This window comes from Liolophura sinensis, chromosome 1, assembly GCF_032854445.1.
Source record: "Liolophura sinensis isolate JHLJ2023 chromosome 1, CUHK_Ljap_v2, whole genome shotgun sequence".
NCBI lineage: Eukaryota > Metazoa > Mollusca > Polyplacophora > Chitonida > Chitonidae > Liolophura > Liolophura sinensis.
In genome coordinates this window covers 8,192,829-8,211,272 of record NC_088295.1, presented here as the reverse complement: position 1 = coordinate 8,211,272, position 18,444 = coordinate 8,192,829, and the positions used below count along the sequence as shown (strand labels likewise).

At 40.1% G+C, this 18,444-nt stretch overlaps 1 protein-coding gene across 1 annotated transcript; it reads right to left on the bottom strand.

Moving 5' to 3' along the window:
- Positions 1-111: 111 nt before the first annotated feature.
- On the bottom strand, positions 112-3,280 carry LOC135478192 (neurofilament heavy polypeptide-like). The gene is made up of 6 exons (XM_064758638.1): positions 3,266-3,280; positions 2,867-3,002; positions 2,349-2,443; positions 1,005-2,141; positions 695-810; positions 112-223 (listed from the first exon to the last, which is right to left on the bottom strand). The coding sequence occupies exons 1-6, from the start codon at positions 3,278-3,280 to the stop codon at positions 112-114; spliced, it is 1,611 nt and encodes a 536-aa protein (XP_064614708.1).
- Positions 3,281-18,444: the final 15,164 nt, after the last annotated feature.

Below are 18,444 nucleotides of genomic sequence, written 5' to 3'. Positions count from 1 at the left end.
TTTGATTATTCTTCGTCCAGCTTTGCTAGCCTTTGACAGAAAGAACAAAACCAATGTACACATTATTAATTACGCTATTTTAAGGATAAAGTCTGTGAGGACTGACGTGAGTCAAAAGCTACTCGCCTGTCGCCGGTCCATGGTAGAGATGTCTGGACGTAGATGACGAACTATGTCATCTTTCACCTTCTTCAGTTTTCGGATAGACATCCATTTCAGCAACCTGCAATTAAGAACATTATAAAAATGGATGAGCGTAATGACCCAGGAGTCTCTCACCAATGCGGTCACCGTGAGTTCAAGTCCAGCTCATGCTGGCTTCCTCTCCGGTCGTATATGTGAAGGTCTGGCAGCAACCTGCGGATGGTCGTGGGTTTACCCCGGCCTCTGCCCGGTTTCCACCCACCATAATGCTGGCTGCCGTCGTGTAAGTGAAATATTCATGAGTACGGCGTAAAACACCAATCAAATAAATAAATAAATAAATAAATAAATAAATAAAAATGGATGTTATGTTAAGCTACATAACACCAGTCACCTCTTCTTCCTCTTTCCTTCCTATTTTCGTAATTAAGTCTTCACTTAACACGAACGAAGGAATGAACCTATTCTGATTAAGTAGTCATGCAAAGAATAAATCCGAAATTACCAGCTAAGAGGATACAGTCTTATATGTACGTCTTTCCGTACTTACTTGGACACTTCCTTTTGTGTAGAGGGAATTTTCTTCCGGAGCTTGCTCTGTAAGATTGCCATCTGTTTTGGGGTCTTGGTTTGTTCACCCAGCTGATCAACCAATTCGATGTCAATCTTTAAACAGAGGTAGAAAGAACAGGCGGGGTAAATTTACGCGCTATTAATCTGAAATACTATTATAGCCATGACACCAGACGAAAAGCAATATGATTCCAATCCGAGGATTTAAATTACGTAAGACATTTCCACATAAGAGATTATTTCCGTATGTATACTTAATATGTTGTGTTTGAGAATGGTAGTAGTACCTCTTCTTCAGGAAGCTGAGCCATAACGCTGGGTGGTAACTCCTCGTCCTTAAGCTTTTGGATTTGTTCTTTCTTTAGTTTAGATAGATCTCCAAGAAGTCGAATGGTCTTTGAAACTACCGAATGCCGGCCATTTTCGCCCACAGCATCATCCCTGACACTGTCTCTGTCTAACTGTTCATTCGGCAACCCGGATTCCTTATCTTTGTCGCTAAGACCAGGTGGTTTTGCATCTCCTTCACCAGGACCAGGTGGCTTTGCATCTCCTTCACCAGGACCAAGTGGCTTTGCATCTCCTTCACCAGGACCAAGTGGCTTTGCATCTCCTTCACCAGGACCAGGTGGCTTTGCATCTCCTTCCCCAAGACCAGGTGACTTTGCATCTCCTTCACCAGGAACAGGTGGCTTTGCATCTCCTTCACCAGGACCAGGTGGTTTTGCATCTCCTTCACCAGGACCAAGTGGCTTTGCATCTCCTTTGCCAGGAACAGGTGCTTTTACATCTCCTTCACCAGGAACAGGTGGTCGTATATTCCCGTTGCCCTTATCAAGGCCTTTGTCATCACGAACGGGTGGTTTTGCATTCTCGTCGCCCTCATCAAGACTTTCATCATCACTAACAGGTGGTTTTGCATTCCCGTCGCCCTCATCAAGACTTTTATCATCACGAACGGGTGGTTTTGCATTCCCGCCGACTTCATCAAGACCTTCGTCATCACTATTAGGTGGTTTTGCATCCCCGTCGTCAAGACCTTCGTCGTCACCAACAGGTGGTCCTACATTCCTATCGCCCTCATCAAGACCTTTGCCATCACCAACAGGTGAGTTTGCATCCCCATCGCCCTCATCAAGGCCTTCGTCATCCCCGTCGCTCCTGAAATGATCTTCGTTGCCAGAAGCAGGTGGCTTTGCATCTCCGTCGCTTTGTTCTTCGTTGCCAGGCATATGGGAGTTATTAGTGTTCGGGCCTATTGGCAGAGCGGCGATATCATCTTCAGGAATTTCCTCTGGAACTCCTTCTCCTGCCATTTCTAGAATAATTGCTTTTCTTTTATTGTCGAAATGCTCCAGAACATTTGTTTTTAAAACATATGCCTGTTCCTGTGTTAAAGCTCTGAGCTGTTCATCACTCACCATCTGAAAAAAGGCAAAAGCTTTCAAAATCAAAAAATGTGAAGAAATTTTGCGCTGAAAATAATTATAAATCTCTTGCCAACATCTGGAATGTAATACTGCAAATACCATATGAAACTGTAATAACAGAAATGTTTGCATTCTTATTTGGAGCTCAGTAAATATGTTACATTAAGTTTTAAAGATGTGAAATGTCTTTTATGATCTTACCTGCCATTTCTCTGCTGGTATTTTGACAATGACCGCTTCATCAATGGAAATGTCCGGTATTACATCCAGCTCAAGAGTTGTAAAGTTCGCACCGGCTGAGCAGGAATGATTGTGTGTTTACACGGGTAATTAAATTATTAATTCACTCTTGGTATTTAGAAATTCCTATCAAAATTTAAGGAATTCGAAAGTTATTGTGAAAGACAAAGTTTGAACACATATTCCGATTAATGTTACGTGCAGGTGCACATTAGAGAAAATCAAGGTTTCATGACAAACATTTAAGATGACAAATTTGAAAGCAATGTGGAAATTCAATACATTGTTATTATAAAAAGGATATAAAACACTGATCATTTGTATAGGATAATAACGGACCACGTATTTGGTAATTTTGTGAAAAGAAACAGAATTACCGGAACGACGTACAATCTTGCAATGTGTACTCTCGACTTTGAAACAGGAACGCACATGTCCAGATACTGGGATTATATCCTCACTAATCGTTGAGTCCTTACCCATTATATTTCCAAGAGAAGTGACTTGTTCGGAATCTAGTATATCGACGTCCCAGATTTGAATCACGCGCTGGTAAAGCAGAAAAAGATCTTCGTAACTCCAGCAGGTCAGCGAGCCAAAGCGTCCACAGTTTCCCTGAAACATCAGCCGTTTTATAGTGTCTGTACAACTGTATATATTATTTACATTATATTATTCACTAAAGTCCCAAGTTCAAATGACCACGGACGAGATATTCCAAGCAACTTAATGATGCATTTGACGTACGTTTCCTCTATGTCATCTTGGTACAAATAGACTGAGTAGATCGATTAAACTCACTCACTCTAAGCGTCTGGGTTTAGCGATCGGAGGTCTTCCAGAGAAAGGCTACAAAGACCTGCCCCCAGGGCCGCTACCTGCTCTGCCGTCATCTCCCTGGGGCCCACACCAGCGTCCTCTCGCCAGGCCGAAAGAAGCTGACTAGACTACAACATTAAAACATAAAGCGAGGGGCACACTGTAGCATGTGCTACAAAGTTGGGAGTTTTGAAAGAAACTGTACAGAAATTAGTATGGCTGATGATGAGCTGTCCTCAAAGAACTTAGACTAGATTTATTATTTTGATATTGAATAACGTTGAGACATTTGAAAGAAACTGCACAGAAATCCTCATGACCATAAGCTCCCTTGACAGGATTTCTTGCTTTGATAATGAAACTTTAATAGGCTAGACTTGGCAAAAAGCAAAAGGCCGTGCAAAGAAAAGCTTGGCATTAAGATGTACTTATTACAATTCCACTGAATTTCGTCCACTTCCTCTCATGATCATGATGTGATATATTTTGACACATATATATATTCTGGAATTCATGCTGCATGCCACAGAAAGGTACAGTTTAGATGTTCAGGAATACGTTTGGAAACATTGGTGTCGATTTAGTCAGAGTTTACAAACCTGAAATCTAAGTTACACGAGGCACGTAGAAAATAGTCGGATTAGTGTGATTTTCACGAACCTTATCAGGATGATTCAAAATAAGCGCTGTAACCTAGTTTTTCCAGCACATCGGGGCTGGATAAGTCCAGCTGAGACATTTCCGCTTTCCTCCAGGCCAGCCACTAAAGCTGGTAGTATTACATGCGTATCCACGAGGCCGGGTCTCCAAGCACCTGCCGGAAATAACCAACAAAGGTCAGAGGTTAGACTAACACGTACTTACCGGAAGCAACAAGAAAGGTGAGAGGTTAATTAACGCACATTTGAGAAAATGTCACTCAAAAGATCTATACATCGCGAGCGATGAACAAAGAATTACAATATTATAACGTGACGCATGGTTTGACCACTGCTCTCAGCACTGGGTAGTGCATGATTAGAGTTAGAGCTTTTTTTTTTATAACACTTTGTCCAATCATCATCCGTGATTCTCGATTGCCTCTGGCTGAGTAGACTGGTTAAATGTTAACATACATTTATCAGAGCTGGATACATAGATCACACCGGAGGGTGGGGGAATAATTTAAACTTTGGGTAGCTCAATTATTGCGAAGGAAGAACCATGACAAGTTCGGTCCACGTCATTTTTCTTTGTGACGTTGCATTCTATAGAGCATCATAGTGACGTCATCCCACCATGTCAGCCCTCTCTGCAGTCGCCGTGGCTTCAGGATTTGTACACAAGGATGGCTTTGTATATGATAAATATTGTACGGACAAAAATCGTTATCCTCGTGTTAAGAGGGATATATCGGGCTTTAAACCGTGGGTTTGAAAATCTGACCCTTCTGTAGGGTAAAGATTTCACAGCCGGAGTTTAAATGCACATATACCCTTCTCAACGGGCCGATAATCATCATTTAATGGATTGTTGTACCTCTTTTGCTTTTCTTCCTAATGCAATCAGTGTATCGTTGTCGAATACTCGTGCGTGCCTAGCTGTTCGGTACAGGCCATGAACTCCTTCGGTTCCATTCGCATTATATGACCTGAGGTAATAGCGGACATATCGCCATTCAACTGCTGAATAAGCCCGCACGACATTATTAAGTTGTCTGCAACAAAGCATTGTCATATCTAGGATTAAATTTGAAAATTAACAGCGTAGATGAAATGTTCTTCATAGATAAAAACTCAAGCAAAAAATCAAAGAATACACATCGCCTATGCTTTGTATCTAGAAATAAACCTTTAGAAATGCACACTATAGATATCAAGATTTAGATTTTGTACTAGCCTTTAGCGTTGAAAATCCACACTACTTCTGCAAGTCATGTAATTCAGAGAGCTATCACAACCAGCGTATTTATACAGTTTGAAACTTACTTTTGTTCAGGAGTTCATTTAATCGGCTGTGGATGAGTCAAAATTCAAACTTTCAATTCAAATACATAACGGCATTAAAACTGAACTTACCCAGGAACTCAGTAATTATGCCACCCAAGCTGATTGCTCTTTTTTTTCGAGACATGCCCTTAGAGGGCGCCTCCTCTTCGCTGACCTCCGCCTCCGCTCGACCCATCTCCAACAGCACTATCTGGCTCACCGTTAGGTCGTCAGCTTGGTTACAGACATCTTCTGTGTCCCCCGATTCTACCGAACCCGATTCCCTCAAACTGTCACAATTCCGTGTTTTTTCAGCGCGGTCCTTGAAGTATGCCGGGCCAGAATCGGCCAATAGTTTCTGCAAGGAAATCCCGTAGGAGCTTAAGTTGTAATTTAAGCATAAATCTAACACATTTTATGAAATATACAGGTAGGAGAACGAACAGCGTTTAAAATCTTATTAGTATGATATGATAGTATTCTTCTACAGTTAAAGCTAAGCTGTCGATTTTCTAATAAAGTTTTGGAACATCATAGGCCTAGCCTGGTTATTACTTCTTAACCCGAATTGTTTAAATGAGTTTAAACAAATGGCTTAAATTTCGCTTAAAAATCACCTTATTACAATCTGAATTAAGTGTTTCAGTGTCCATCTCATCTGTAAGACTGCCTAAACTGATCATGATTTCCGGAGTTAGACATTCCTTTTTAGCACCGCTCTCATCCTGTCTGCTCTTCTCAACAATTGTCTTCCGAGCTGTTTTACTGCGGACTTTTCGCAGGCATGTCAAATCGGCCTTGATGACGTCAGAGCTCAGTGTGTTGACGTCAGATTCCGTGTATTCGCCGACAAGGTCGCCCTGTTCACATGGTGTCACGGCCACCTACGCAAGAGAAGAATGCTTCACGACAAACCATTGTCTCTCAGATGATTATGACTGATGAAAACAGAAAACGACTGAAACGTTTTCATACAAATATGTAATTCTTAAAGGACACATGAAAAGGAACTATAAAGCAAAGATTACATGTATGTTTCTATGCCAAATGAAGAAAATTATGCCCCGCAATTTTTGTTAAAAAAACTGCAATTTTACTTAATTTCCGGACTGACCGCTGTCTCCTTAAGAAAACTGTACTTTGAAGCCATTTTTAATCGCCAAACTGAAAGTTGAAAAATTTGTTTGTGCTGTTATATGTTATTACATATGATAATCTGCACATTATGAAATAAAACCAAACGTTTCATGTATCTTTTAGTGTCTTTCACAATGGTTACATATGCAGATGACGACTTCAATCAGTAATTTGCACAGCCTCGGAGTGCCACCTTGGCGGCGAGTCACGTGGTACATAAATACACGACAGAATCAAGTAATTGTTCCGGCGATTGTGATTGCCGCGATCAGTGTGAATGAGTTCAATGTGAATTTCAAATACGCTCTAGGCAGAAAGGTTTTGTCAGATTTCAATACGCTTAATTAACATGAATATCTCCCCATCGTTTCACACAAACCTTTTCATTTTCACACAGCCCAAGCAGACGACCCTTCTTCCTCGGCCGTTTACTTATGTCCACTTCTGCTCTGCCAAGTGCTAGCTTCAGACGATCAGAGTTGCCATCACAAAATGTCTTGAGAAGATCTACCCTGAAATAGGGAGTATTTGGGCGAGTTAATCATATAACACATGTTTGGCAGATAATATGACCAGACAAAGGGAAACACTCTATATTCAGTAACGGTTTTTTGAAGGCTGATTGTAGATTGACCATACTCACTCCAACACTGGAAGCACACAGGCCACATCTTCCATTCGCTGTCCCTTCTTAAGGTCTAGATGCTTAACCTGGTCTGCCATCACCTTAAGCTAAGAAAACAGAAAGAGCATGTACTGGACACAAAGTCACCTATTAACGGTATGTTCTTATTCCATTTTTCAACGAAATACTTCTCATTTTGCCAAATGTAACATTCGTGCTGAACAAGAACTTTTTTGGCTTTCCGATAGAAAAACAGTTGGACGCCCGCTATGGTGTGTGGCTTGACTTACCAGTCCTGGCCTCAGCTGAAAGGAGTACGCGCATGCGTCGGCCACAGCGGTCACCAGCTTCTCAGGATCCGTCAGCTTCTCTAACTCAGCTCTCAGCTCTTTCTTGGACATATCCACAATGGTCAGACCTCGGCTCTTAAGAGGACCGGATGAAAACGTCTCTGCACATTTCCTTTTTATCGCTTTTCTCTGTATAAGAATGGATATACTTTGAATATGTTGAAGACGTCTGTCAAGAAATTTAATATGCTTTCTTCAGAATACTAGTCCTTTATCAATAAAATCGTGTGTTACCATGCAACTATCGTTTGTTCATCTGCGGCCTAAGGTCATGTGAGCATGTTACCTCAAGACTCTCAATGTTTCCTCCAGGGATAGCCAATGAGTGTGCTCCTGAGACAAACCTCACTGGGTTCCCTCCAGGCACACATCTCAATGGGTTTCGTATAGTGACAAACCTCACTTTGTTCCCTCCAGGCACACATCTCAATGCGTTTTGTATAGTGACAAACCTCATGGCCTTTATGAAACCACAGCGAACTCTATCTTAAACCTAGGCTGCATTTTAAATGATTTATTGAGGATGTTATCAATCCATTCCCAAACATAAAGTGGTACTCCGACTGAGCCAGTATAATATTGTCACCAGTGCTGTAATACCGTGTTATCCTTCAGTTTGGAGTAGGCGGTGCTCGGGTCGTCAGGGTTACACAGTATCTCTACCTCAACCTCTTTGATTTCCCGTGGTTTAATCGCCTGAGCTAAATCTGACTCCAGTAGGCTGAACAGTGCGTCTTTGTCCAAGTCTTTTGGTGGAATCTGTCAACATAGTGCATTTTTACAACTGAGATTTTGGATCAAAAGATTCAATCAATCACTAATTGGGCTTGCAGGATTTGTGCCAAAAATCACATATTTGAAGCATTGAATTAACCCTGATGACACTATTCTTTTTTCATCTTGTTGAACCCACCTTCTTAATGAGTTGTCTTGACGACAGTTTGGCTGGCTTCTTCTTCATTCTCCGCGGAATCTGAACGGCTTTCCTCAGATTCTCTGCGAACGCTTTCTTCTTCTTCTCTTTTTCTACCGGTTTTTCCTCTTCTCCCTCTACCTTTGGTGTCTCTTCTGATGCCTTTTTTTCGCTATAGCACTTGGTCAGTGTGCTCCATGCAGTAAGCCAGAACTCGGCTTTCACGGACATGATGTCTTTAGACCCCAGCTGGGTAAGGGCAACACATGGCATATTCTTCACTGCGTCTCCGCTAAGGCTCTATTTAAACAAATACAACAGTACCAATTAAACCGTTTCCATCTATTAAGCAGGGTGTTATCCTCATTGAATTGTTAATTAGATGTTACAAAGGTGTAAGCATTGTTGTAGATGATAAAAAATGTGTTTTACCTTTGTACATGCCTTTGTCACTAGTTTGGACTGCAACAGAAAGAACGTGGGATTAGTATAATTATTGAGGAACATTCAAGTACAAACATAAAAGCAATGAATAGTTGATGTTATAGTTTCTTTAAACCGCTGTTAGATGTGAGTTTTCACAGGAAATTTCTGCATATTGGCAAGGTTATAAGGTCATGGATTTGTTGTTTTAAATAAAATGAAAGTTATAGTAATACTACTGTTATCTATACAAGGTTATCTTTACATATTATATATATATATATATATATATATATATATATATATATATATATATATATATATATATATATATATATATATATATATATATATATATATATATATATATATATATATATATATATATATATATATATTTTTATATATATATATATATATATATATATATATATATATATATATATATATATATATATATATATATATATATATATTTATATATATATATTATATGTCATGAAATTTGTCGACGGACATTCAGGTAAGCAATTGTGAGTATAAGTTGACAATGAAGACAGGAAGTTGAATGTGAGGGGTGGATTTTTTTGTTACCTCCGAAAGTATGTACATGCAGCCAGATTCACTGGTTCATGAAACCAGCCATGCATGATGATTACTTTTAGAGATCACTCACCAGACTGTATGGCAACTTTGCCTCTCCAAAATCTTTACTTTGAGTACATGTCATCTTGTCGACACATGGACTCAAGGCAGCTGACAGAAATGTAGCACATCCTTTGACTGAAACCACATCCTCATGTACACACGCCTTCAGACGATCGCTCAGCTTGTCAGAGAAGGTTTTCTGCAAAAGGTTCTACATGAGGTAAACTCACATACAAGCATCGTGTTTGTCAACGCTATAATCTCCGTCCAGGTGATGTAAAATATGTAGGCCCTATCCAGGTTATTCACTGCGATAGGGCATTATTACTAAAGAAAGGAAGGATTCCGAATGGTAGAGTTTATTATCTAATAAATGAGAAGGATGCGTGCTTATTTTCGCCTAGAGTCAGAAGCTATTAATTGCTCTTCGAACATCCCACACTTACCCCGTAGGTCAAGAAGGGAGGAACGTTTTTCACGTTTACTGTCTCGCAGATACTGAAAGCTTCGTCGCCTGTCAGGCCATTTATTATCTCTTTGCTCCCGCCGAACATACCCAGATTCCTGTAACATCAAACAAAAAACGGTACAGGCGGTTTTCCAGTACTGTAGCACATGTTTCCACTATACATGTGAAATTTTTTAAAAATCATATATTCACCAGTAATCACATTCAAATATACCTTTTATCGCTGTTGTTATCTCTTTGTTTCTCCAGCCTAACGTGCCATCCCTTCTTACTTTTACTGCGTTGACATATTTGAAGCCTAACTTTGATTACACCATATCATGTTTTGGTTCACTTACTGAGAAATGACCTTGACTTTGTCTGCTGACGACATTGTAGGGAGAACTTTCTCAAACTTTTTCTTCAGAGTTAACTTCTTTAAAAGATTCAAGTCTTCCGCCTTTTCAAGAAGTTGAGTGGTAAACTGGGAACAGATATCATTTCATTACTGATGAAATCACGCCGCATATTTAGCGTATAGAAATGATTCTTACCGTATTTGTTTCACCGAAAAATTAAAACCGCTGTAAAGACTTTGGGAGAGTAAATTTACAATGGAGGAAATGTCTTCTTTAGAGTAATTTTGTCCAAAAAGCACAGTAACAATAATTTAAAATTAATAGATTGGTGAGGCAGAGGACTGAATGCGTAGGGTTAGATGTCAGGCTTCTGGCGCCGGAAATATTATACTTACACATTTATCTGGTATTTCACGGACAAATTCGTTGGTCATGTCTTTCAGTTCTGCACTCAGTTGCAAAATTCTGCTGGTGCAAAGATCGTCGAAATTGTTGGTACCAAACGTTTTTTCCAAATAGAGTTTTAGCCTTTCTTCTTTTGGTTTGATAATCGATGTCCATTTCACCGAAGTGGTCCAGATACTTGTCGCTGTTTTTTTGGGAAACCACCATCCACTCGATTTTATAAAGTTTTGAGATTTTGTTCTAGCTTCTTTAATTTTGTTGGCGGCGTCCGATTTTACTTTCTCTACCATAGGTTTCACTTCGTCAATTATAGCTTTTCGATTTTCCATCGTTTTCGCAGCGGTGTCTTTCGCATTATCTACAGCCTTTTTCACATTTTCAATGGTTTCCGACGAAGTCTTCTTGATGATTGGCATTGTATTTTGCAAGGAATCTTTAACCGTCGTAATGACTTTCTTGGTAGCCTCCTTGGCAGTGTCCTTGATTACGTTGTTCGCTTTACCCACTGCTTCCTTGGTCTTCTGAATTGTTTTAGCTACAGCTCCCTTCTCGGCTACGACCTCGTCGTCTTTGGGAGATGTTGCAGCCTGTGTCTTCTTCGCACCCGCATTCCCCATCTTCTTTCCCCATAAGCCTGATAAACCCGGCATCGACTTACCCTCAATGTCACTTTTCTCATCATCTGTGTTTTTATTCCACAACCCTGTGATATGGAGACGCAACATCAAAAAACAGGAATAAGTCTATTATATAGAAATATGGAGAAGTAGGCCATGTCTTTGAGAGGAACAACATTGTTACTGTCTGATTTTCTTCTGAAGAGCCAAGGCAAGACAGAGAAATATTTGTTGACCAATTAAACGTTTAAAGAATTATTTTGAAGAAGTGTACTTACAAGACCCGCGAGTAATATGGGCGCTCAAGACTAGTATCCCTGTATGAGAAAAGAAACAGCACTGTTAATTTTTTTTATTTATTTATTTGAAGTTCGTTTGACGTTCATGCAGCTATCGCGCTACATGTATGCAAATTTCTTTCCTATAATCTTATAGTTTTCGTGGTATTTATTATCACCATGCATAGAATAGAGGGCATTTTTCGTGAGTGAAGGAAACCGGAGTTCCTAATATAATGTGTCAATCTTTTGCAAGGTCTAATGAACAATGACAGCGAGGGAATCTAGAAGCGGCGTTAACAATAATGCAGAAAACTACTGTTTTCGTACAATGTAGCGAGGTGTTTTTCCCGATCCTTACTCTTCTTTCTCAGAAGAACAAAGTACATTTTTGTCCATTATGAAAACAACGCTATTATGAAAACAACGCTCGGAAATTCCACCTGGTATTAGCTGAGAACTTACCCAGCGCAAGCCATGCTAAGTGCACGGCCGGGGTGTGGACCCATTTCATCACGTCAGGAACGTGTTTCACCCTTATCACAGAGTCTTCGGGGTTTGGACTGGAAACAGAGAAAACACAGCCTATTCAACTTCGATAGGTGAAGTGACGGTGCTGTGAAATGACACCCAGTCAAATATCCGCTGAGTGAGCGCAAATATAAATTTTAATGACATGACGTTAATGAACTCAAGTCACATTATAGTGATATTGAATATTTTAATACCTCTTGGCAAACAATTTACTTTTTCGATGTTGGCCCGATGGACATGCCGGAACATGTCTTATAGTACCCCAACAACGCCAATGCATGCTCCCAGTTAAACCACTTGTTTACCTATGATGGGTGAAATCATTTCTGTGTATCATTTGTTTCTTGAGATAGCTGTACTTATAAGTAATACAATTCAAAATGCTGCGCATTAGTGGAACTGTCTGGAAAAAGCGAAGGAGAGTGTTTAATAATAACTTAGGATATCTGGTAGCTGATGCTCCGCAGTCTTTGTTCTGTATCCACAGTGTGGACGTCATCCACTCGCGGAAACAATACAGTCACGAGCAAAGTCTGGAATTATTCATGAGTTGTTGATGGCAACATGGTGTGTATGATTTCAATAATTCGTGTTTGTAGGTAGATTGTTCTTCTTGCATACATTAAGTGAGTATTGACACGTAAAACAGTAATAACTCATACGTGATTTGAAAACATTTTTAAAAATATGACAATTGTACAAAGTGCGCCTATGTACTACTTAGGTAGATATCAAAGGCATTCATATATCCATAACAACGGAAGAAGAATATAGATCATCTATGGAAAATAATTTTATGAAAATAAAATATATAAAACACACAAAGTGTTATTCCTCAGAGCATGCGGTATTAATCTGCTCTAAGAAACTGTTCAAAGGGCATCGCAAAACTGCCTTTAAGCTTAGAGCATCTGTGTCTGCCTAAAAAGTGTGTAAACGGCTAACATAAATTGGGAGAGGCAAGATGCACGTATATTACCAGAAACGAGATGGAAAATACATTTTTTGGCTTTTAAATATGACAGCCTTCATTATCTACACACTACAATTTTAACCCTTCGCTGATTCAGTCGACCATACTACTACACTGTAGAGCGTAAAGGAGGCCTATAGATGTACCCATATATCGGACAAGAAAATCATCCATAGTTAATTATGAAGCTTATCAATAAGCTATTGTAGGTCGCTGGGATCTTTTAATGTATCGAAGATCCAGAAAGGGAATGGTGTGAAAAGTTCTGTAACTGATTGTACCTAGGCCTGTACAGAGGCCTAACTGATTGTACCTAGGCCTGTACAGCGGCCTCACAGGTTGTACCTAAGCATGTACAGCAGCCTAACTGATTGTACCTAGACATATACAGCGGCCTACCTGATTGTACCTAGGCATGTACAGCAGCCTAACTGATTGTACCTAGGCCTGTACAGCGGCCTAACTGATTGTACCTAGACATATACAGCGGCCTAACTGATTGTACCTAGGTCTGTACAGCGGCCTAACTAATTGTACCTAGGCCTGTACAGTGGCCCAGTAGTAGCTATTGGACGTCATGGATCGCCTGATACAGATGCTTGTGTTTCAGGCGCCCTGACACACGATTTGTTAGTTCATGTATCTATGTTCTTAACTATTTTACAGTCATATGACGACCACCATCCATTCGATGTGTGTAAATACTGTGTCTTCTTGTGACAGGGCAATAGTTAGCAAATGGTCTGGGACTACGTTTATTTATTAGATTGTTTATTATATTTTTGACTGAGTAATGAAAACTTGATGTTTGAAATATATGTAGGGCTTTTTGGGCCAGTTAACCATGATTTGTTTCATTCCTAGTAACCTATTTAATTGCTGACAGAAAATGTTTGAGTTTGCCTATAGCTCCACTGTCGTCGGGGGTCTTGATGGCAATGAACGTTCGAACGTTCAGTTGATCTTATGTTAACTTTTGTGCACAGCTTGTACCTGGCACAAGTACCACCAACCAACAAAATTTTGTTCTTCACCTTGCAATATACGGTACGAATGCAAGAGAGTATTGTCCATTTTGTCTGAAATGGGAAGTTTTTAGGTCTAGCTCTCATGGAGGTTTGCCCTTTCGGAGTGCCTACTAGATTATTTATTTCATTATTATTTGGTGCATTAACACCATACTAAGGAAGTTTCCACTTCTTTGATGGTAGTCAGTTTTATGCGTGAAAGAAATGGGTGAGTCCAGTGTAGACCATCGACCTTTCCAAAGCTAGTGGTGGACACCCACGTGTGGCGCGCTGACTTGCACACCATTTTGACGGAAGGCTAGTGGAGTTCAACGAGCCTAAAGCTGCATAAAAGCCATCTGCTTAAATCCATCTTACCTGGCGCCCAAGGAGAACTTGAGGACGTTCCCCGTCTCAGGTCGTGCCTGAACCCACCTTTCGTGTGTAGAATCTCAGGCACTCTGCTTCTCGATTGTGTCTAATTCCGCTTAACCCGGGTATAGGGGCTCTACATTCATCGTGTTGAATTAGATCGCCGATTTGGATGAATGAACAGTTGCAATCAAAGCGCAACCTTACCTCTTGTGGTAAAGTCTGCGAGAGAGGAAATCATTTTGATCTTTGTGCAAATACAGGTCCAGATAGGATGTATCTTCTGGAATGTCTGTGGTTTCCTTTAAACCCAGTGACGGTGGATGGATATCTTTCACAGTCTTTGCTATACATGGATTGCTTAAAGGTAGCAGATCATCAGTATACCGTCTGGTAAAGATCACTCTTCAATAGTTTCGGCATAATGTCATGGTCTTACGAGAACAAGTATAGGTCATCCAAGGGAGACACAATTTGTACTCATCAGAATACCTATATACTGTTGACACTATGACTTCCCCAAATTCCACATAGATGTTATTAAGGAGAAATTCAACAAAGAATTTCCTTCGTAAATGAAGTTGGGGAACTTCTGACAACAGAGAAACTTTATACGCAAACGGCGTATTTGTAATTATCTTAAAGACACATGTGATAATGACCTTTCAAGTGCCAAGGTCTGGGACACTGTTAAGCCGCTAATTGATGGTAGAGCATACAATATGCCTGACACTGCCATAACCGATAAAGGTGAGGTATATGCGACGTGTGTTTTAATATGCACAACTATTGCAGACAATATGGGACCTTACGACACTGGTGTGACAAATAAATCTATTGCCGAGTAGTATGGCTAACCACGTGTCTCAATCGATGAAAATCAAAACAAATACCGGGAAGCTATTATATTTAACTTCTGTGATATTAGTCCTTAAGAGTACTTGTTTAAAAAGTTTAAATCCAATAACATTAAGAAGGCTTCTTTTCCAGATAATGTATACCACAATGTATTCGAGTTAAAGGCTATATCGACATGACCCTTCAGGTGATATCGCAGTACAGATATATCGCCATGAACTTTCTGGGTTATATCGACATGATCTTTCTCGCGATATCCCATTACGACTATAGAGACATTATTCTTCTGGCGCTACAACAGTACAACAATACAGATATTACCCTTCCAATGATATCACAGTATGGCTGTACCGATATTATCCTTCTGGTGATATCTATGTACAGCTATATCGACATAATCCTTCCGCTGATATCAAAGATAGATCTACATAAGCCTTCAATGTACAGCTCTATCGACATCCTTTTGGTAATATCATAGAAGGGTTATATCGTCTTGATCTTTCTGGCGACATCTCATTACGACTATACAGACATTATCCTTCTGATGATATCACAGTACGACTGGAACGATCTAATCCTTCCGGTGATATCTAAGTACAGCTATATCGACATAATCCTTCCGCTGATATCACAGTATGGGCTAAATTGACATGACCCTTCTGGTGATATGAAAAGCTTTGAGATATGGCCATTCAGTAATTTTACAATATTCACAATATCCTGGTGAAATCGGCTGTATCGCCATGATTCTTCCAGCGATATCACAGTGCAGTTATATTGACATAGTCTTTCGGCTGATATCACAGTATGGCTATATTGACTTAGTCCTTCTCATATCACAGAATGGCTATATCGCCACGATCCTTCTGGTGATGATCACAATACGGATACATCGACACGATCCTTCCAAGGATGATCACAGTACGGATACATCGATATTATCCTTTTGGTGATATCACATAAGGGTTAGATCGACATGATCTCTCCGGCAATATCTCATTACGACTATATCGATATTATCCTTCTGGTGATATCTAAGTACAGCTACATCGACATAATCTTTCGCTGATATCACAGTATGGCTATATCGACATGACCCTTCTAGTCATGGTTTTTTTGGTTATATCACTCTTACACCTATATTATATTCATCTTCTACTGATGATCAAAGAACGGACATGATCGGCATGCCCCTCCTGACGATATCTCAGTAGACAAGCCATTTGTGCCCTGACAAGTATCCAATAAGAAGCCACGCTGTTATCGTTTTTCCAGTTAGTTGAACAGTTATTTCTTGTAAAATAGTCAACCAGTTATACAAATGTTTATATATTATTCAACAACCTAAAACTGGCACATAACTGTAATAACCCAAGACAAACTCTGATAAATTCAGGTAACGAAAGTTCAACAAACATAGTATATTGAAGATATTGTAAAAACATAGTTAGTTACAAAATAAGAATAAATACATTTTAGTACATAGTTATCACCGATTTGTAATTACTGTATGTACAATTACATGTTTATATAAACATAAAAGTATCTTAATTATAGGTAACAGATGTATATAATTTGTGTTTACCCATATATCACATAGCTTGTAATGTTCTTGTACTACTGTGTTGTTGAACTAGAATGAACAGCATATTTACAGAATCTGCTTATAAATGTATATTCTCTGAAATTTAATAAATATAGTTTTCTGTGCAAATTTAGAAAATTACAATATTATTTATAAAATTAATTACATTTGAACATTAACTTCTCGCGGTTCATAATATTACGGGGAAATATTTGGGATAAGTTTAAAAAGTTGGCGTATCTTTGTCTAATGGCGCAGATGTTACAGCACGAGGAGGGCGGTGGTAACAAAATCCCATCAACACAGTCACCAGACCAGCGGCTATGGCACCGACACCTACAACACAAAGGTATATCCACCATCAGACAAACCTGATAGGCAAGTCAAGCTGGCCCGGTAACAAAACCTGCGTACACAGTGAAGCTGCAAACATAATCTAACCTCGTCACCGTATTTATAGCATGTCATGTGATTGTTGCATGTCCTCAGTGTGATTAAAGGAAGCCGTCAGTGTGATTATATCAATGTGGTTGTCATCAGGTGCCATTGTGGTTATCGCGTGTCATCGCATGCCGTGTGGTTGGTGGCAGATCGTCAGTGTGATTACAGCATGTCCTCACCTCGTCAGTGTGATAATAGCATGTCCTCACGTCGCCAGCATAGCTATCGCGTGTCATAACGTTGTCAATGTGGTTATGGGCTTGTCATCACGCCGTGAGTGTGGTTGTAGCATGTCATCACGTCATCAGTGACATTGTTGCATGTCATCATGTCGTCAGTGTGGTTATGGCATGCCATCACGCTAATCGCGTGTCACTTCGTAGGTGTCATTGTACAGTAGCATGTCATCAATGTGGTTGTAGCATGTCACCACGTGTCAGTGTCATTGTAGCATGTCATCACGTCCATCTGTGTGGCTATCGCGTGTCATTACGTCATCAATGTGGGTTGTAACATGTCATCATATCGTCAGTGTGGTTATAGCACGCCATCATATTATCTATGGTGTTACTGCGTGTCATCACGTCGTCAACATCATTAAAGCTTAGCATCACGTCGTCAGTCTAGTCAGTGTCATTGTAGCATGTCATCACGTCGCCAGTGTGGTCAGTGTCATTGTACTATGTCATCACGTCCCCAGTGTGGTCAGGGTCATTGTAGCATGTCATCAACGTCGTCAGTGTGACTACAGCATGTCATCACGTCGTCAGGGTGGTTATAGCATATCATCACGTCATCAGTGTGGTCATTGTCACCATCACGTTGTCAGTAGAGTCAGGTGTCATTGTAGCATGTCATCACGTCGTTAGTGTGATTATAGCATGTCATCAACGTCGGCCAGTGTGGTCAGTGTAATTGTAACGTGTGATCACGCCGTCAGGGTGCTTACAGCATATCATCACGTCATCAGCGTGTCATCAGGTCGTCAGTATTGACAAAGCATATTTTCACTGTGATGTGACACAGCATAAGACCAACATAACTAATACATTGCCATTATGTTAAGATTTATTTATTATTATTTGATTGGTGTTTTACGCCGTACTCAAGAATATTTCACTTATACGACGGCGGCCAGCATTATGGTGGGTGGAAATCGGGCACAGCCCGGGGGAAACCCACGACCATCCGCAGGTTGCTGGCAGACCTTCCCACTTACGGCCGGATAGGAAGTCAGCACCATTATGTTAAGAATGAAGTCGTACCAAGGTTGCTTACAACAAAACTACATCGTGATC

Coding starts and splice junctions, on each gene's coding strand:
- LOC135478192 (XM_064758638.1), bottom strand. Junction 2,444..2,866: donor TTCTCTTGGAAATATAATGG/GTAAGGACTCAA, acceptor ATTCCTGCTCAG/CCGGTGCGAACTTTACAACT. Junction 2,142..2,348: donor TACCAGCAGAGAAATGGCAG/GTAAGATCATAA, acceptor GCCTTTTTTCAG/ATGGTGAGTGATGAACAGCT.